At 40.2% G+C, this 21,655-nt stretch overlaps 1 protein-coding gene across 1 annotated transcript in view; it reads left to right on the top strand.

Annotated features, from left to right (window-relative positions):
* ak5 (adenylate kinase 5) overlaps positions 1-21,655 on the top strand; it is a 99,971-nt gene that overhangs the window by 2,690 nt on the left and 75,626 nt on the right. The window contains exons 3-5 of the mRNA XM_017683593.2: positions 4,709-4,876; positions 6,570-6,742; positions 14,332-14,445. Coding sequence (XP_017539082.1) covers positions 4,709-4,876; positions 6,570-6,742; positions 14,332-14,445 — 455 coding nt within the window. The remainder of the gene's footprint in view (positions 1-4,708; positions 4,877-6,569; positions 6,743-14,331; positions 14,446-21,655) is intronic.

The following is a 21,655-nucleotide window of genomic DNA, read 5'->3' as shown; positions in this document are numbered from 1 at the left end:
TGTAGGCTATGCAGATGGGAATATGAATGCCAAGTGTCCTTGCTCGTTGAGTTTGCTTTGCAAAACAAATATGTTATCGACACTCTGGACGGCCACACACTGAGTTAATTGTGTTATAAGCCCCCAGACTGTCCACAATGCAACATTTTTTGGCCTTTGTAGGGCCACGTGTAATTACACTGTCTCTACTACTATGTACCTACCATGATGAACCGGTTAACCTCTTAAAATCCTAGGCTTATCATTCAGTAACTACAAGGACTTCAGTGGCAATTGGCTGAGCTATGCTTGGGTCATTTAGGTGTGTAATAAAGCTTTTGGCCTGCTGGCGGACGCTGGCCGTTTAAGGTGTTACCCTGTAAAGAGGAAATTCTATATATATAATGTATAATACAGACGTTTAGAATGGTTTGATGTGAAATTTTCCACTGTACAGAAAATAACAGGGACAGAATTGTTCACAGTAGTGGTGATAGGAACCAGACATCTGAAAAGTTTACATGAAATGATTATGAATTTACTGCCTGATTTTTTTTTTTTTTTTTTTTTTTTGAGATCAGGTTCTGGCCCAGGTTCTGTTTTTTTTGTTTTTTTTTTGAGATCAGGTTCTGGCCCAGGTTCTGTTTTTTTTTTTTTTTTTTAATGCAGGGTGTTGTGTGGAAACATAGTAAAAAATATTTTTTCGCATTTCTTGACTATTTTATCATCACCAATACAACATACAGGTAAGAAGACACGTGTAGGTTCACTGGTGATTTTGTATAGTAAAGAAATGGCTATGTTTGCATCGCAGGCATCACAACCCCTGGTTTTTATCACCACTGTAAAGAAATCTGAGTTTGTAAATTTTGCTCCAATTAACAGTTTCATACCAAACCACTCTAAAAGGCTTTGTTTACATAGCAGTTAGTAAATTATGTAGAAATTGACAAAAATTGGTGGCGTTCCCCTTTAAATTTATAACAAACGACCCATATCTTGATTGCCCCCGCCCCTCTCATCCATTTTTTTCAGTTAGGCCCACTTCCTTTGTACTCCATCTTTTTGTTTTAAACAATATACCAATAACAAAATGAAGAAATTGATTTTGTGTAAAAAGGTATAGAATTGCTTAGTGAGCTGCTCACCCTACAGAACCTTTGTCGATTGTAACCTGTTTTTTCGACGATGTAGTAGAGGACGAGTCACAGTCATCAAATTTTAGCTGTTAATACATTAATTAATAATCAAAAATAGACAAATAACAATTGAATTGTCTTATTTTGTTATTCACATACAACTATTAAAGCACAAGCCTAAAGAGGCCTAATTGGCTTTGGGGACAGTGGCTACCTAGGTGTTGATTCTTTGTAGCTCCCAGATGACAACAGAAACAGTTTTAGCTCAACTAAACAAACATTACTCACCGCTGCCCTCTAAAGGTGTTATAGCGTCAGAAGTTAGAACTTTCTGCTTTCTTTTATTTATGTGCTTTTACTTCGACCCAGTGGATCAAAATGCACCTAATTCACCTTCTGTTTGTTGCAATGTGAGCATATGATTTTAAAAGCTAACAGCTATGCAAAATTGTGGTCAGTTTGAAGAATTACAGTCCACCAATCATGTATTTATCACGACAGTCCTGCATGGTGGTGTGTGCTCTACACAGTCGGGTGCAGACGAGGCTCACATACTACACTACACTTTCATATGAAGGGATTTGGTACAAATAGCACCTCATTCCCATTCCTGAAATCCTGAATTACAAAAATAAACACAAGAACTGGATATCATAAGGCTGGGTGATTAATCGAAAAGCAATCAAAACCGACATTCAGAACCTCTAACCGATGTAATCTTGCCCATGTCGGTTTGTTTTTTATTCTGTTAATCCTTTCCCCACTCTGTGTGTTCATGTACTGTCCCCTGAAAACTTGCTACCGCGCATGTAGTCGCATGACTGCGCCACGTCCAGTCTGTGGCACGGAAGATAAGGCTGTGTTTACACAGCAGGGAAAAGTGGCCCAAATCTAATTTTGTTGTTTGGCTGTTCACAATATCGTTAAAATGTGATCCGTATGCGACATCAGTCTGAACAGATCAGCTCCTAAACTGACCCATATGCGCTAAAGAACAACGTGTCACGCGGCTCATCCAGAAGTAAACAAACGGCAGTCACTCCCGGAGCTTTCAGTTTTACCAGCATCACAGGAGCCATCATGAAGCTTCACTGACTGACAGCTGGGCTCATCACCCAGAACGTGTTCGAGCTCACCAAAAAAAGGCCGTGGTCACGTGGGCGCGTTCCCGGATTCTTTAAACTTTGCTTTCGGAATTTTATCTGTCCTTTGAAGCTGCAGCCTCGTTCTCCAATTTCCTTCAAAATCTCTTCTATCACAGAGGTGGTTTGGATGATTTCCTTCTAATTTTGTACAGAAATCTCACCCCAAATGTTTATGAGCCTCAGCAGCATGAAATTATGATGAATGTTGAGTTGGTTAGACGTAAAAGTCGTGTGAATTCTGATCGGGCTGTTGAGACGATTTACATTGCACAAGATATGCAGAGCATATTTACAGTACAAACTTTTTCTGCGAACTATAAGGGCAAAAAAAACAAACATATATAAAACATTCATAATAAATAATCATTCATTAATCATAATCAAGGTAAAACTTTCAATTCATCGTGATATTGATTTGAGGTCATATCGCCCAACACTAGGATATCACCTGCCAAATTAGACCCTGAGCAACTTTCTGTAGTTGCAGGAACAAGAAAGAAAGGAAATCTCTTCACATTCAGTAGGCATTCATTTTGTGCTTTACTGGCTTCACCTTCGTTTTCTTCCTCACAGAACATGAGTGCTTTCTCCAGAATATAAGAGGAAGGTTCTGCAAATATTGATCCAGAGATGCTTCTGCCTAAGCATGGGGCGGTGAGCAGCTGAGCAGCCTCTCAGTAAATATTTGCAGCACATTTCTTAAATAAACGTAAAAGTTCCCACCTCACTCCCCAAATTTTTCCTCACGCACTTGTTGGCTGTTGCTCATCACTGTTCTCGATGCTTGTCAGAGACGTCCTCACACTACAAGACTCATCAGAAAGAATTATAAACTCGTTCTTAACGTCATATAAACATCCTTAAAGTCAACTTGAAATCCAAACGGGCCTTTTTGGCCTTGTTAGTTCACATCAGTGGTAACATTAAGCAAAGTCTGTGTGACATAAGCTTCTCTGTAGTCTTTGATTGAAGTGTACTGATTTGTGCATGCCTCTAAATGCCATCTGATGTTTGTGCCAGCATGTGCCAGTGGTCAGGAAAAAAGATGCCAATAATAGATGATATTTAGCGTGGCATGTTTTCCCTACTCCTCCCTCACTCTGACCAACCATAAAGCAGAAACATCGGTCATTGTATTTGCTCCAACTGCACAAACATGTATGTTGGAAGAACACCTCTTTTCTTCTTCTCACTTTGCTCAGTCAATGTTGGTGTTTGGAGTGGTTGTAAAGCAATGACATATAAGTTATTTCTGCTAGTTTATACAGAAAACCAGCGTTTATGTTAACAGGGGTGAGGTAGTTCAGATATCTGACATTATTTCTGGGCTACTAGTTTTCCGCTAGATGCTGTGGGGTCAGCTGAAGATTGAGTGATAGACACACACATATAATCCATGTCCTGCCCACTTGTAAAGCACTTTTAAGTTGCTACATTTATGAAAAGCTATTATTATTTGTATTATTACAACTCCATTTCCAAAAAAACTTGAAATGCAATAAAATGCAATGGTGTGCAAATGATTTAAACCCTATATGTTTAATTGAAAATAGTACAAAGACAACATTTCAAGTGTTGAAACTGAGAAATGTTATTATTTTTTGAAAAATATTTGTCCATTTTCAATAGGATGCCAACAAGACTCTCAAAAAAGTTGGGATGGGGGCAACAAAAAGCTGGTAAAGTTGTGCAATGCTGAAAAAACACCTAGTGGTTGATTGACAACAGGTCAGTAACAAGATTGCACATAAAAAAGCATCCCAGAAAGACTGAGTCTTTCAGAAGTAAAGGTGACCACTCACCACTCTGTGAAAGACTGCACCATCAAATAGTGCAACAATTCAAGAACGTTTTTCCATGAAAAACAGCAAATAACTTTTGCATTTCATCGTCTACATTACACAATAACATTAAAAGATTTAGAGACTACTGAGCAGCTCAAATTCTGTATCGAACAAGAACGGGAAAACACTTCACTTTCAGAACTACAGCAGTGTCTCCTCAGTTCCCAAACGCTTTCAGAGTTTGTTAAAAGAAGAGGTGATGAAACACAGCAGTAAACATTCACCCGTCCCAACTTTTTTGGAACCTGTTGTTGGCATCAAATTCCAAATGGGCATTTATTTTTCAAGAAACAATAAAAATTCTCAGTTTCAAAATCTGATATGGTGTCTTTGTAGTATTTTCCTTTAAAAATATGGTTTACATGATTTGCATATCATGTCATCCTGTTTTTATGTACATTCTGCACAGCATCCCAACTTTTTTGGAAATGGGGTTGTATGATTATATGGTGGTTCGTGTTAGATATCACAATAGGTGAAATGGCCTCACATTAAAGAGTTACATTATATTGTATAAGGCTGAAGGTTGTTTGAGGAGACTGCCAGATTTACAGTGAAATTTTTCATGATTTTCTCACGTTTGTTGTTTTCTTCCTCATAGTTTTGCCGGATAGTCCCAATTTTCCCTATCGAAGGTATGACCGGCTGCCGCCCATCCATCAGTTCTCTATTGAGAGTGACTCTGACCTGTCCGAAACGGCCGAGCTGATTGAGGAGTACGAAGTCTTCGACCCCTCCAGACCACGGCCCAAAGTCATCCTTATAATTGGTAAGTCTTTGTAATTCCAATTGATAAATTGGAAGTATGGTGACACCATATTAAATATGTTGACATTTCAAACAGGTTTTACTAATAGTTAATAAACTGAAAGACAAACTTTGTTGATAATTTGTAAACTCTCTGCATTACATTGTACAAGTGCTAGCTTAAATTGTGCTGAAAACTGTTTTGAAAAGCAGATGAAATCTTTCCACGTGAGCGAATGGAAAGCAGGTCGTTCGGGAATTAAATCGTTTCACATTTCCGCCATGTCCTATCTGGTTTCCTTGACTGACAAGCTACACGAAGTTCTGATTTCGTTTGGAAAGGAAATGTGTATGTGTAGCACAGCCTATATGCAAATGAGACACACACTAGTTCATTCATCTGTGTCTTTTATCTAGTCCTACAGTTGAACTCTCCTACAGCTATGAGTTATGAAAGATCCTATGAATTTTGTTTTTAATTTTAGTTGCTCTGTTAGTGTAGTAATAGAACACTTCTATTAATAGAAGTGTTGAATGATTTTGGATCGTATTAAAATGTTCTGAATTCTAAATTCTTAATTAAAGTTATTGAAAACATTGAGTTACTGAAAAACACCAAATATATATTGTACAAATAATTAATAATACAATTAATCCTTTAATCCGTAGGGATCTCTCGTATGCTCATAGCTACAGAGCATATGTTAGTTTCATAGTAATGAATTATTTAAGGCTACTGCCTAATAAGTCTTATAAACCTTGGGTTTAAGTTAAGACATAGTCACAGATGACCTAGTTCATGGTCCTCAGCTCTCAGTACCTTAGCTGATTGAAATTAGTGTATATGTGTCTATACAGGTATATGCTGTACGAATGTTCCTGTTAAGATTCTTTCAAAATTGAAAGTCTAAGTGCAACAGAAAGTGTTTTGCTTCATTTATAGGGGTGAACAATATATATTGTTGGGTAATTGTTGTTACAATATGGGCCTTTGCGATGATATCATGCAAATGATCTCTCTAGCCAATGACAGTGTTTTTACTGCGTGCTATGAACATCCTGACCAAGTTGCGCTGGTCTGAGTGGATCAGACACAGCAGTACTGCTAGAGTTTTTAAACACTGTGTCCACTCACCGTCCAGACGCTCCTACCTCGTCGGTCCACCTTGTAGATGTAAAGTCAGAGACGATAGCTCATCTGCTGCTGCACAGTTTGTGTTGGTCATCCTCTAGTCCTTCATCAGTGGTCACAGATCGCTGCCCACTGGACGCTGGTGGCTGGATATTTCTGGTTGGTGGACTATTCTCAGTCCAGCAGCAACACTGAGGTGTTTAAAAACTCCAGCAGCACTGCTGTGTCTGATCCGTTTAAATCAGCACAACACACACTAACACACCACCACCACGTCGGTGTTACTGCAGTGCTGAGAATGATCCACCACCCAAATAGTACCTGCTCTGTGAGGGTCCATGGGGGTCCTGACCATTGAAGAACAGGGTAAAAGGGGGCAACAAAGTATCAGAGGAACAGATGGACTACAGTCTGTAACTGTAGAACTACAAAGTGCAGCTATACAGTAAGTGGAGCTGATAAAATGGACAATGAGCGTAGAAACAAGGAGGTGGTCATAATGTTATGCGTGACCGGTGTATAGCAATATGGTGTTTTGTTCATATGCAGCTCTATCTCTCTAATTGGTCCTCCTCCTGAACAGGTGGACCAGGCAGTGGTAAAGGCACACAAAGCTTGAAGATCGCTGAGCGGTATGGTTTTGAGTATGTCTCCGTGGGCGAACTGCTTAGGAAGAAAATGATCCACAATGCCACCAGCAACAGGAAGTGGAGTCTGATCGCCAAGATCATCACTAATGGGGAACTGGCTCCACAGGTAAAGCCTTAGTGAATGGAGAATGAATGGTAACTATAAGTAAAGGTCAAGTGCACAGCGTGCTGACAAGGCTAATTAAAGCCTTTCATTTAATGATGAGTCAGGGAATAAAGCGAATAGTAGTAGGCTGATGAAAGTGGGGTTTGGGTTTGTGCAGGCTGAATATGCCCTTTGGCCTGATCTACATTCCCGAATCCTCATCACTTTCTATTTATGGGGAGTTTACAGAAACTTCTAACGTCTGAAATCTTATCTGCTTATTCACAATGACAACTTTAGCAAGGACTGAATTTAGAACAGAAGCTATTACAGAACAGCAGCCCTTAAGTTCATAATCCTATCATTAACTCCAGATTAAAAAAAACAGTATCACACAAACATCCTAACTAGACGAAATCTCCTAAACACTGTCCTAACTTTAACTTCTGTTTTAAGCGTCTGATTCTATTATTTTGTGCAGTAACAGGCAGCACAGTCCACCATAACCAGCATAATGACGTTGCACTTATCTGCACTGAGAACGCTGATTTGACTTTGTTTTTTTTTTTCTAACAGCGTTTTAAAATCCATCTCCACCATCCCCTCTTACTACCTGCCTGTGTTAATGTTTGATAAAAACCAATCACATGCAGTCTTACAGTGATGGTGGCGAATAATGAGGAGACAGAGCTGAACGTGTGTGTGTGTTTATTAGGAGGACTAATATTAACATTAGCGCACTCGGTTGACGCGTTTGGGAAATGAAACTGAAACTGTAGCAGCGACGCTGTGATAAACAGCACGAAGCGCTGAAACAATATTCTTAACTTTCAGTTCATCGCGCTTTAGTTGTATTTGACCGTTTTTACCTCAGTAGCGGCAGCTAACGTTAGCTGTCTGGCTAACTAACTTGATTACGTGTTACGTTTGTTGGCTTCTGTCCAGTAAGTTAAGATTTCCTAACTTAAGATGCTGTAAGATAAGAGTCTGATTTGCTTCTGTGATACGAATTTCTGAAGAATCTTATCTCGACCTGCCAGATCTTAAGTTAAGACAAAAAGATAGGAAGGTTCTGTAATACGGCCCCTGGTCAAGTTGCCACTGACACAGTGTTCTTGCATGTTTCTCACAGTGGATGGGCCTGGATGCAAAACCACCTTGGCTTTATTGATTCCAAAATATATGATCATTTTGATCGCGGAGCGGGTTCAGCTGAATCAGTTTCACACATGGCCGGTCACACAGACCCAATTTAGCTTGAACATAGATTAAATAAGATTCTTAACCCTGTTGAACCGAGGCTCTTGCAGGCGATCCATTCTAAGAATTTGACAGCGGCCCCTTAAACTCGTTTACATCTGCTGCCAGGGGAGTTAGGGCGCATGCATGTCCACATCGGCCAGAATAAAACATTTCAGAGTGTAAAATCTGAATTTTTTGTGTGCTACCTTGTTTTTTTATCACTATAGAAAAAATGCAAAAGGTTAAATTGTTGGATAACCTGTATTTTTTGCAAGTGAGCACACAGTTTGGACCAGTAAGCGCTTATTCTTAATTTGTTTAATCAGAGTAATGACTAAACACTACTGATGTGTTACTTTTATTCCTGTTCATGTCTTCAATTATTATTTCTGTAAATATCAAATAAATTAAACAGTTGCGCTGAGACATTGTGCTATTTACAGAGAAGATAAACACCATTGACACTGCTCTTTTTAGGCCAAGTCTAGGCTTAAGCCATTTCCAAGAAACCAGCTCCTAGAGATAGCTTGTTAATCCTATTAATGATAAGGAATAATACATTCATTATGACTGGATATTGAACCATAGAAGAAGTCAGAGTTCAAAGGAAAGGGGTGGGTTTATACCTTATTGTGATATACACTCTTAGGTACTATTAGGTACACTTTATTAGGTACACCTTGCTAGTAAAAGGTTGGACCCCCTTTTGCCTCCAGAACTGCCTTAATTCTTTGTGGCCTACTTTCAAGAAGGTGTTGGAAACGTTCCTCAGAGATTCTGGTTGGTTATTTGAGTTCCTGTTGCCTTTCTATCATCTGGAACCAGTCTGCCCATTCTCCGCTGACCTCTCACATCAACTTGGCATTTTTGTCCACACAACTGACCGCTCACTGGATATTTCCTCTGTTTCTGACCGTTCTCTGTAAACCCTAGAGATGGTTGTGTGTGAAAATCCCAGATCAGCAGTTTCTGAAATACTCAGACCAGCCCATCTGGCACCAACAACCACGCCACGTTCAAAGTCCCTTAAATCCCCTTTCTTCCCCGTTCTGATGCTCGGTCTGCACTTCAGCAAGTCGTCTTGACCACCTCTACATGCCTAAATGCAGTGAGTTGCAGCCGTGTGATTGGCTGATCAGCTATTTGTGTTAACAAGCAACTGAACAGGTGTACCTAATAAAGTAGCTGGTGAGTGTAATGCTACACAGAGAGCAAACGTTGTAGTTGCAGTAGGGCTGGTTTTGGATTTTCCAAAGACACATTTGTAGCACGTCATGCGCTACCCAGGGCTCAAGGAGGACGCTCGAGGCAGAATACACTGTTGCAGCAGCCATTTAAGTTTTATTCACACACAAAACAACCAAAAGCAGCCAAACAAACCAAAACCTAGGCTGGCCACTTATCAGTGGCTTAAGCTTGACTTCTCAGTGTTTCTCAGTTTAGCTTTTCAGCTCTTCGCTCAGTCTCTCGCTGCTGCTCGTCCCTCCCCCTCTCTCTGTTCCCTCTCTTCTCTTTTTAAAAGGTGCTCACGCTGCCAGCCAGATCAGTATTAGCTTACTCTCCTTAAGGACGGTGGAGCACCCAAGCTGTTGTTGCATGTATTTCCATTTTTTTGGCGGTTTCTACATAATTTGAGCTCAGCAGCTGTCGTTTGCATCGTTTCATTTCCTGGTCCAGACAAAAATACCTGGAAGAAAATCTCTTCACGTTAACATACATTGAAAGTAAAGAACATTTTTGCTCTCTCCTGTAAAGTTAGTATTTTTGAGATACTCATTTTTCTCTGGAAATATTTCTCTGGTGTTCAGCATCATTGTTTAGCTCCCTGTTTTAAATATTCTCATCTTCTTCGCCTCCCTCCTGGCTCTGTCGGCGGTGACTCATTTTCAGAAACACAAATCATCATCATGCGTTCCCTTTGTGAACACCTTTCAGATGCAGACACACATTTACCTTCTCTTGAGGCAGCAGGAAAAAAGCCCAGAATAAATTTGTGTGTTTGCATATATCTGTGTGCGTACTCTGAAAAGAACAGGGTTAGGCAGCTCCTTCTGTAATGAAAAAAATCTACTTGCTTATCTCACTATATTCACATCTACCACCACACTGTGTTCACAAATCCAACAATAACACATCCCAAATTCCCCACAGCCCCGCAGTCAGGTTATGTGTCTCCGCACCCTTTCCTCTTCATTTTTAAAGGAAGCTGAGAACAAAAGCTTAAGAAATTTGTAGTGCAGGGCTTAAAAGACAAACAACCTGTAAAATGTGTGCCTGGCTTTCTGTTCCCAGAAGCACTAGCAGGACCCCTGTGTAAGTTTGAAGAGAAAGAAGGGAGTCAATCCATGAGGCTTATTCTTGATAAGATGAAATGGACAATGTGAGCCACTAATCCAAAGCTGCCTTAGATACGTACTAACATGATCAGACAGATGACAAGTCAGGCTTTCCTTTCCCTGACAGAGAGATGAAGACACACCGGCAAAGCTTACTGGATTAGGTCAAACAGGAACATCTGCCATACATGTTAACGTCATAGTCTACGGAAGTATGACAGGGGCATTTTGTCCAACTGGTTGGTAATGCCTACTGTTTATTCTCTATAATCAAAAGCAATGCTTGAAAAAATGTTGCATCGTCCCTTCATGTGCTCAAAACAGGGGCGTGGGTGTCATTTTTTCTCACTCAGGTTCACACTTGGCAGCACTGAAGTTTGGAAGGATTTCTTAGCATTAAATTGTCTGTTAAAATTAATTAACACCTGAAACTCTAGGCTTGTTATTCAGTGCTTAATCTTAAGACCTATTTTCCAGTAACTGGTATAGATTAACTGATTTATTGAGTAACTACTCTGAATCTGATATGTAAGTAACTCACATTTGCCTCAAAGAGCAAAGTGAATTTTGGCCTGTTAAAGTACATTATGCATAAAGTATAATGCATGCATTAAAGGATGAAAGAAGCATAGGCTATACTATGTATTCATAAATAATTAGGTATTAATATCTAACCTAATTATTGATAATAAGTAGAAATTTTTTCCTAAATACACACACACACACACACACACACACACACATTTTCTAAGCCGCTTCTCCCTCCCGGTCTTCCTAAATATGTGCTTTGAATTCCAGGATCTAATTTAGATGTTGTGTAATTCATATGATTGCACCTATACTGTCAGTAATGTAGTATTTCATCGGTATATACCAAATCAAACATCAGTATTTGTTCAATAGGTAATATTTTTGTACGTGATTGCTTTTGGCCTTCAATGGTTGACAAAGTAGAAGAAACTTTTACTTGAGGGAAATTAGAAATACAATTGAAATATAATACCCCCCTTTTTAATAGTGGTTTTAAAAAGCCCTCATCCACTTAACCTTGTCATTTCCCCTTGGGGCAGCCCTCAGCCTCATCGTAAAGGCCTTTCTACTACTTTATTAGCTCAAGTGAAGGCCTCAGAGGGGCTAGAGTTGACTTCAGCAGCAGAATTTCCCCAAAACCATGGTGACCTGACACATTTCCCTTTTCAAACTCAGAAATAATGGTGAACAAAGCTTTTTATAACCTATAGCAATAAAGTAATTCAAAATGCTTCACATTTCAAAACTATAACATTCGATTTTCTGGACTTTGGGTTACAAACTACTACGTTTATTATACACGACTGCTGATACAACTTCATCTCTTTCCTCTGCTAGCTGGCTCATTAACATGCCAAAGACTACCCAGCTAACAAGAACCAAAAGAAAGGCACTACAGGGCGGTTCTACTCCAAGGCTATAGCTAAACAAAGCAGTTGCTCATATATGTTATGTGCGTTATGCTCACACTTCTTCAAAAATGTTTTGCATTGCCGAGTTTGCATGGCTAGCCAATTAGCTCTCTGAGGCTAACCTGCCATGGGCATGTGCGTTCTGTTTGAATAGTCCGCTCCTCGCTGCCCCCTCCTCCCCTTCTGCCGTGAGGGGTCACTTGGTGTATTGTCTATCCGAGTTGTGAGTCAAAGTAGGTGAGGGCAGTTTAAAAAAAGGACCAAAACAGGGCTTTAATAAATAAGTCTACTACTAGAGGTGTGTTCTCTATATAATCTATATTTCTGCTTCAATTAAAATATGAAGTACTTAAGTATTTAGAGTCCAATCTCTCTGACACGATGGTTCACACTGGTTTAGGTAAGTGATTCAAATCCATCCTTAATGTGATGAACCGGCGTCCTGAAATGACCCACATGCACACATCCTACGCAGTAGCGTCACGTGACTGAATCACTGCATCATCAACACAAACTAACGAGCTTCGCTCAGGAGATCATTACCTCCGATCAGCTCTCAGCTTCATTATTAGAGCCAGACGAAGGTAGAAAAGGTGAGATGAGCTGCTTTTCCACCGTTTACAGACTTTAACTTCTGTTCGGCGCTGCTGCCATGGTAATGCTGAATGACGGCGCATGCACAGTGGACAAAAAGCACATAAGTTCCGATCTGAGCGTCACATTAACGTCGCATGGCCATGAATCTGATACGTATCCAATCTAGGACCACTTATAAGAGTGGCTCAGGTTGGATTTGAAAAGATCAGATTTGTGCATCCACACAGCCCTGAAAACATCAGATCTGAGTCACATTAGGGCTTAAAATTGGACTTGTGCCACTTCAACCTGGTAATCTCAAAGTTCAGGGTTCCACCAGTGGTTGCTGTCAGCCTTTGTTATAAGCTCTAGTACAATACAATATACACTCACCAGCCACTTTATTAGAAGCACTTATACACCTGTTTAGTCATGCAGTTATCCACTAATTGGGATTCAGAATTTGGCATAAACAGCATTAATCAATGGAAACAATCTGCCTTGTGTCGGCAGTTCAGGCTGGTTGTGTTGGTGTTGCGTGGGGACTATTGGGATCCTTATTATCACTCAAGCATTGATTGAAAAACAAAGCCTATCTGAGTATTGTTGCAGACCCTGTGCATCAGAATTTACCCATTTTCGAAGGCTACGTCCAGCATGATTATACACCTAATGATGACAAAGCACATCTCAAAGTGGTTACATGAAGATGACATTCAATTCACTGAAAGTGGCATCCCCAGTCACCAGACCTCAATCCAATAGGATGTTGTAGGACGGAAAAGTTTAACATGAATGTGCAGCAGAAAAATCTGCAGCGATTACATAAGACAATCACTAAGGACTGTTTACCACCCTTGTTGAATCCATGCAACAAAATATTCAGACTGTTCTAAAAGCAAAGAGAGTCCTGCCCAGTATTAGCAGTATTGTTTTTCCTAATAAAGTGGATGGTGAGCAAATGTTCATTGTCCATACAGTGCTTATACAGTACTATATGTGTCACAATACTGCTATTTTCTGGCACACAAAATCGGATAGCACAGCATTAAAATCTCAGTATACTCCAATGAACTATGTAGAGCAGTCAGGCTGGAACTGCTTGTATGACAGCAGCCTCTATGTCCTACAGTTAAACAGTTCTCAGGCTCATCCAGCTGACCTGGGAAGAAAGAGTTTTAGGCTGTACAGATTTTTACATTTGTATATTTTTTCATCTCCAGGGCAAAGAAGTCAAGTCGGGCATATTTTTAGAGCTGTAAAGTATTCATCTGCACCCGAAATGATTCCCTCTGCATCATTAGATATGCACGGCTTGCACATTGCCTTCCAGCATACACTAAAAAGACACCACTCTGCCATATAAGAAGTTGAGAAATGACTTTAAAATGCTACGTTACGTGTTGTGAGTCATGGATTCCTTTCTTTGTACGAAGCCTTTAAAATTAACAATTCAGCTCCAGCTTCTCTGGGGAGGAAAGCTCGGTGGTAACAAGGGAAACCTGTCAACAAAAGATCAGAGACGCTGAGATGTGGGGAGCGAGATGTAGAGCACAGGAACTGTTTCCGTGATTGGGAACAATCTAGAAAAGGATGGCACATCCATCGCCCTTGAAATGCTGATAGCATCCTTATCTGAATAATCACATGCCGCCATGTCAACCCTGGGGGTTGTGCACATTCAGCTTTGCACAAGGATTTTTTTCTTACGTGGTTTGACATGGCAATGGTCCTCAAAATGATTAGGACTTATGGTTTAAATAGCAGCTCAAAATATAAAGCACATTCTATACCCTGTTGCTTTAAATGTGTCTGACTCAGCTGTTGCTAATGTGGATTGAGGAACAGAAGAAATAGGCTGTTCTCCATTATTGGATATGCAGCCGTTTTAGAGAGACAGCCACTGAGTCTGAATCAGGATATGTTCAAGGTTGCATTCCAAAACCTGCGCCAATCAATACTATTGGACAAAAATGATCCTGTGTGACTGAACTTCATTATTGTTCCCCAATAGGAGACAACCATCACTGAGATCAAGCAGAAGATCATGAAGATACCAGATGCAAATGGCATAGTCATAGACGGCTTCCCGCGGGATGTGGGACAGGCGCTTTCTTTTGAAGATCAGGTGAGTGCTTTTAAAAATAGCCTGGTTGTCTTGCAATATTAAACAGCTGGTCTCTTTGGACCATTTTCCTTCATACCACAATGTCACCAAACAGCCTTACTTCACTTGGCAGCAAAGTTTCTGGTAGGACTTCCAGCCTCAAGCATCAGTGCCTATCACGAGAAGGTAATTCAGAAGGTTTTTAGAAAGAATAATTTTTGTTTCAGCCAATTCTCATGTTCACAGCCAGCTATTGCTCGGGGTGGGCAACTGATAGTGTGTGATTTTTATCATTAATTAGGTCACAATCCATCTGTCGGAGCACATCATCATAGGGTGGTAGTAACTAATTTCATGTCCTCATTAACATTTAGTGACTGATTTAATTTAATTAAAAAATCATTTAATTTAATTAACAAAAATGTAATTTATATATTTCATTTTCTTTATTTTGGTGACTGTAATGCTTTTCAGTTGGTCATACTACTGATTTCTGAGGTTCAGCCTCTTATTTTAAACTGAGAGTGCATTAAAAAGAGAAGAATAGAGCCTTAAATAGCTAAAGTTCCTACACTGATAGATGATTAATGTACTCAGAATTTCACTGCAGTGCTTCTCGGCAATTAAATGGTTTTTTGAGCTACTTTTGCACTCAACTTGGCTTGAGAGGGTGCTTTTACTTGAGTTATGAAACATTAATTAGCAATAATGAAGTAAAAATACTTTTGAGTGTTGATTCTCAAACCACCTTTATCATCAGTACTTAACTACCCAACACTGAACTACTCCATAGATCATAAAAATGACCGATAATAAAGAGCCTGTATACATCAACAACCACTGTATAGTAACTGCATAAACTGCATAAAAACAAGCAGCTGATTGAATGTCAGCCAATTATCTAAGTTTATTTTTTTTCCACAAATTTCTTGATTTATCCACTGTACCTTTTTAAATACTATACTTTTAAAGTAAAAGAGAAGCAAAATATTGCGATACGTATTGTGAAAATGTCCTTAAGCATCATGACATACTTTCACCATATCACCCACCCTCAGCTATTCCCACGTGAGGTTCTATATCTAATCCACAGCAGCATCCTATCTGTCCCTGATTTAAACAGGGCAGTGCTGCAAGCAGTGTGTAACATGCCAACTTCGTCACCATTAATGGAGCTGAATCTCACAGTTGAGTGCCTAATTGCTGAGTTGATGATGGAGCTGGGAAGGCAAAGGCCGCTCGTTATTGTGCTTGCATTCATTAGCTTTTAAAAGTGCTTTAATGACCAGTGTGGCGGGTGAGCCAAAAAGAAAAGGACAAATGGCATGTTTGGCTCTGTCGAGTTTACCATTAGCAGTTTTCTTAATCTCTGCTTTGACATGTCTGTCATGTGGGGTGGATCTTTTGCTTATGCAAGGTTTCAGAAATAAACCCCTTAAAAGCCCTGTCTGTCATTAACAATGGTTGGCTAGCATGAGTAGCATGCTGGCTGGCTCAGCCAGCCTTGTGTTATGAACATGGACGGTTCACAGTCTGCTGAATTCACACCTACTCAGACAACTTTCCTTTGCTGATAAAACACCCTTTCTGCGTAAGCTTCGTCTAACCCTCAGTTTTATTGTTGTACGTTAAATACAGGGTGATTCAAAAAGATTCATCCCATCTCAAAATCCATCCATCCATCCATCCATTATCTTCCGCTTCTCCGGGGTTCGGGTCGCGGGGGCAGCATCCTAAGCAATGAAGCCCAGACCTCCCTTTCCCCAGCCACTTCCACCAGCTCTCCAAGGGGGATTCCGAGGCGCTCCCAGGCCAGCTGGGCGATATAGTCGCGCCAGCGTGTCCTGGGTCTTCCCCGGGGTCTCCTCCCAGGTGGACTCGCCTGTGACACCTCCCGAGGGAGGCGTCCAGGAGGCATCCTAACCAGATGCCCGAACCACCTCAGAATGATTTATTAAATCATTACAGAACAATACAGTGAACTGTAAATGGTTTAAATGAGCAGAAAGTTTATAGTGTAATTTTTTAAGTGCTCAGTATGAACCTGCTCCAGCTGTACAGTCAAATTCATCCCATGCTCCATTGAGCATGTTGGGTGTCACGGTACTCACGGCTCTTTTCGTGCGACTCCAGAGATCATCCAGTGTTGTTTGGAGTGGTGGCACATTAACAGTTCTTATCGTACCCCCACAAAAAAGTCACACGGCGTGATATCTGGTGATGCTGGTGACCTTTTTCTTGGACCTGTTGGTACCAGCAATGAATGCTGTAAGCTGTTGGAGGTTCACAGCCATCCTGGCAGACAGAAACTCTTTCAATTGGTTTGTGATTGGCTCCTAGGTCCCTCATGGTTGTAAAAATATGGCACTTTGAAATGAGATGAATCTTTTTGAATCGCCCTGTATTTAAATTGAGTTACATAATTGTATTTTTAATTGCATAATTATATTTACATTTGCTGTGCGTTCTGTAGGGAAAAGTTCCATTTGGCACTCATTTCTTGTTTTGATGTTAAAAAATTTTGGTGGTTCAGAGGTTTGGTGAAAATGCACAGGACGACTTTTTACAAAACAATAAACTTTTCACATATTTGACAAAAACTGATTTGGCAGAGCAATTTCAGTAAGTTTAAATTCGATGGAAAGATGTTGACCTGACACAGCCGGTATTTCAAGGCTTTTGGTTTCGTATCTATGCGTGCGCTCATATCTAAATTACAATCCAGTCTCGGTCCATTTTTCATCTTAGTTAATTAGCTCTGTGTGACGCACACTCTTTTATTCCCCGAGCGGCGCATTCCACATTATGTGTGATTCAGTGACCTTCCCCGGCGCGCAGCAGCTACTCTTCCACTGGCTTATGCCTCTCCAAGCCTGAATTTGGTGATTTGAACAGTGAGGCATTATCGCATGCTTTAACCTTTAAATGCAGACGGGGAGATAGCTTGCTGGAATTCGCTACCTGGAAATGTCACGCTTTCCTTCCGCAACAAATCGGATCCCTGCTTACCTTCACCAGGTGTTACACTTAACAATCAGGAGACAATCAGATTCCTCCCTCTCCGTTCCTTCTCTCCATCCTTCCTCATTTCACACCATTTATCGGCGAGGTCATTCAGCATGGGCAGATAGCTGTGTGCGATGCACTTGTTGCGCCTCGAAGGAGATTTAAATTCAAGAAATTTGTGCTTAAGGCAAATATAAATAGGGACGTTGATGTATCCTGCCTTCCGCCTGAAGACTGCTGGGATAGGCTCCAGCATCCCCCCCGCGACCCTGACGGAGAAGCGGCTTAGAAAATGGATGGATGGATGGATGGATGGATGGATGGATGGATGGATGGATGGATGGATGGATGGACGTTGATGGTTATGTATGATGGTTATGTATATTTTTTTTTATTGAAAAAGTGTTTCCAAGAAATGCTTTTTAGCAGCGAAGTTCTCAGGATATTTGCATCTTCTTAAGTCCTGTTTGAAAAGTATTCCAGGTGGGTCCTCATAAAGCTTCTTGAGACCTGAGAATGCTAAGAGTTTTCAAAGATGGAGAAAGGAGAAGAGAGGCTACTTTGAAGGTGATTCAATAAGATTTTAGATTTCAAAATGATTTGTTTTCTTTGTAAATCATTACAGAGCAATGCAGTGAACTGTAAATGGTTTAAATGAGCATGAAGTTTGTTACGTAATTGTTCAAGTTCTCAATATGAACCTCCTCCAGTTGTACAGACATCAAAGCCATAGTCAAATTCATCCCATACTCCATTGAGCATGTTGGGTGTCACTGTACTCACGGCTCTTTCCGTGCGACTCCGGAGATCATCCAGTGTTGTTTGGAGTGGTGGCACATAAACAGAATCCTTAACGTACCCCCCAAAAAATGTCACACCAACATGAGATCCGATGATGCTGGTGACCTTTTTCTTGGAACTATTGGTACCAACGACGAATGCTTTGAGCTGATGGAGGTTCGCAGCCATACTGACTCTATGATCCCCTCTTTCTATTGGCATGTGATTGGTTCCTAGGCGCCTCACGGTTGTAAAAATATGGTGCTTTGAAATTGGATTTATCTTTTCGAATCACCCTGTACTTTTTGGTCTCTGCAAAAAGTTGTTCATAGTTTATATGTCTATCCTCCTCTGTTGTGCTGGTAATTACTTTGCTTTCTGTTTGTGACTGTCTCGGTCTACTCCATAGCCTTTACTTAACAACAGCGCCATGTCCCTTGTGTGCCTTCTCTTCCTCCTCTCCACAGACCCTGCATTGATGGAGTGGCAGGAGATATGAGACACAGTGGGCCACAAGACAGCATTCATACAGAGTGCTATCCATAATCTTTTCTCTCATTTTTCATGCTTTTTCCTTGCAATGCTGTTCTATTCTATGCTAGTGAAGGCTAGGCTGCAACAATTAGTTGACAAAGTTCACAACATCAATCATGAAAAATGTATACAACCCCACATCTGGTGATGTGAAGTTAAAATTAAAACTGAAAGCAGTCACTTGTAAATTATTTCTGACCTGTATTACATTGAAAATAATACAACCGCACATTATTTGATGTTGCACCTCATTAATTTTATTTCGCTTTTGATTCTTGCACCATACTCCAGTATCTCTGTCCACCTTAGCTTCTAAAGAGCTAGGCCTCTCCTTGATGCTGCATCCCCTGTTGGCATCACCTGTTTTAAATCATGTTCTTTATTAATTATTGTACCTCATTATTAGCCCTAAATTGTCCCCATCTCCCTTTTTTGGAATGTGTTTCAGGCCTGAATGGCAGGATGGGATGCATATTTACAAATGCATGAATCTTCTTGTGTTCATACTGTCATGGAATACAAATCATAGTAAATTTTAGAAATCACTGCTTTCTTTTTTTATTTGCGATTCCATGCCATCCCAACTTTTTCTGATTTGGGGTTGTATATGTTTTGTGCATATTTGTAAAATTTAGTGTGTTTAGTGAAAAAAAGCCCTCTATAAGACTATTTAATAATATACTGGGAACAGTGTGAGCAATATGCTTTCTGTTGAGAAAACATCACTTGTCATAGAGATGGAAGTTTGAATAATGGTGGCAGTGAAATGAGAAGGACCAGTGAAGACAACTCTGAGGATTCACAGCATGGGCCTTCTTATCCATATAAAAAGTAACAGCATGGTACAAAGCAGCATATGAAAAAGTAAAAAAGGCATTTCACAAAACCATATTAAACAAACATTTAACCCTGACGAGCCTAATGTCTTCTCAGAAGTACATCCAGGGACTTAGGCCCAGTCACATTTCTTCTTTTTACCCCTACCTCTTGTTTTCAAGTGTCACTCTAACCCTTTGGAACTGATTCGCAGTGGTTGAAATCTTCCTCTATGAAATGGGCCCCTCGAATAAAAAGAGCATCACTTCATTAACGGCTGCAGTGACAGCAGATGAGGGTGAAGTTCAGCTTCTCACTGCTGGGCTTTACTTACATTTAGGGCTTCATATAAGACAATACGTTTATTTTGGTGATACGAAGCTGACGCCAGATATTCTCCAGATTCTTGCTCGAATTTTCCTGTTCAACCTTAAATGGAGCAGCAGTTGCATTCTGGCGCTTCAGGTGCCAGAACTGCTGGACTATTTAAGGCGGAACTGGAAAGTTAGCTACCTAGCTACCAAGAAATTAGCATGCTATTGCTGATGTTTTATGCTAGTCATGAAGAAAATGACCATATTACATTGAAACGACATTAAACTAAGATAATAAAGTGGTTAAGAGAGAAAATAGTCACATTTTTGGGTTTCTTTGGTCACTCGCACAGCCGTTTTGCCAGTTTTTTCTTTTTTTATAACACTCTGATTAGAGTGTGAGTCTGAAAAACCTCCATTTGGAGGGTCATGTAGCCCCAACACTTCGCCCTACCCCTCTATATCAACAAAAACTGGGATACCCAACCCCTACCACGAACGTGCAAAACGGTTGCTATAGGGGAGCCTGTGTATAGCCTAGAGTAGTTACAATGCATGCATGACCATGTTTATCATAGTGAAATGGATCAACATGTGGAATTGGAGGTTTTTGTTTGGTACCATGTTTTCTATCACTATATAAAAGAAGCACTGTGCTGCCTTTATTGCTGGATGCACCAGTGTTTTTGAGTGAACACACAAGCTCATTCAGAATGGAATTTGGATTGATTTTGGATCAGTTTATTATCAAATGGATTAATCATAGTAACAACAAAATGTTGGAAATAAATTTTTGTGTGTTTTCTTGCTTAAACAAAGTAAACAAAATACTTCGTGATACAGAACAAGTCTGTTAATTCTTGGCATTGTTAGATCATGTTCATTACTCAAACGGAGATTAACGTAGATTAGATTAAATGGCAGAAATAGCTGCTTTTTTGCATTAATCTGAAGGATTAAACTAAAGCTGCTCCCTCTGATTGAGTATTTTCACATCAAAATTATAATTAAGAGCTAGATTGCTTTATCAATTGAAAAAAAAAAACAACATTTCATAGGTTATAGAAATAACTGTTAGTTACAGCGCCTTTGATGGCCCATTTAACCCCCAGATCTTCTACATTGCTGACATATGATGGGACTCACCACCAGATCACGATAGGTGTCTCACCAGAAATCATCACAAAATTCCTCCACAGTGGGTAAAGAGAATTTGATGTGGCTGAGTTCCCTAGTCGCCCCCACAGCATAGCACCCTGGAGTTAGAGACTATTCCTCCCGGTTCCAGTAAGAATTAAGCAGTGCCTGCCAGGCTAATGTCAGACATCTGCCTCTGCACACCCAGCCTGTGAGAAATTAGAAGAGAACACTGTGGAGGAGGGTGAGATATAATTGAACCAGAGACAAGAAATGGAGTCGAGACGAGGACAACAGCTTTAGGGACAGGAGATTTTTTAAGGCAACTTCTTAGGGTTAACTGTAGACCTTTGGACTACATGCAGAACCAAGCACTGTCGCATCTGCTCCACATTTCTTATTGTTCACAAGCACAGAAATCACCATTTACAGCAAATATGTACCCTCAAGGGTACATCTCAGTACCTTTAGTCAAGGAAAATAATTGTACCGTAATCCATTGAAATGATATCTTCTAAGTTGTATTGACTCCACGCACCCCGTCCCGTCTCCAGGCTTTGTATTTTATAGTTCTGTTTTAAATCATTACGATATGAAAAGGTACAGATGCGTACTTTTCGTCTGGAAAAATTTGTTTAAGGTTC

Source organism: Pygocentrus nattereri, chromosome 2 (assembly GCF_015220715.1).
Source record: "Pygocentrus nattereri isolate fPygNat1 chromosome 2, fPygNat1.pri, whole genome shotgun sequence".
NCBI classification, from domain to species: domain Eukaryota; kingdom Metazoa; phylum Chordata; class Actinopteri; order Characiformes; family Serrasalmidae; genus Pygocentrus; species Pygocentrus nattereri.
The sequence above is the reverse complement of the archived record's forward strand: the minus strand, read 5'-3'. Positions and strand labels throughout refer to the sequence as shown.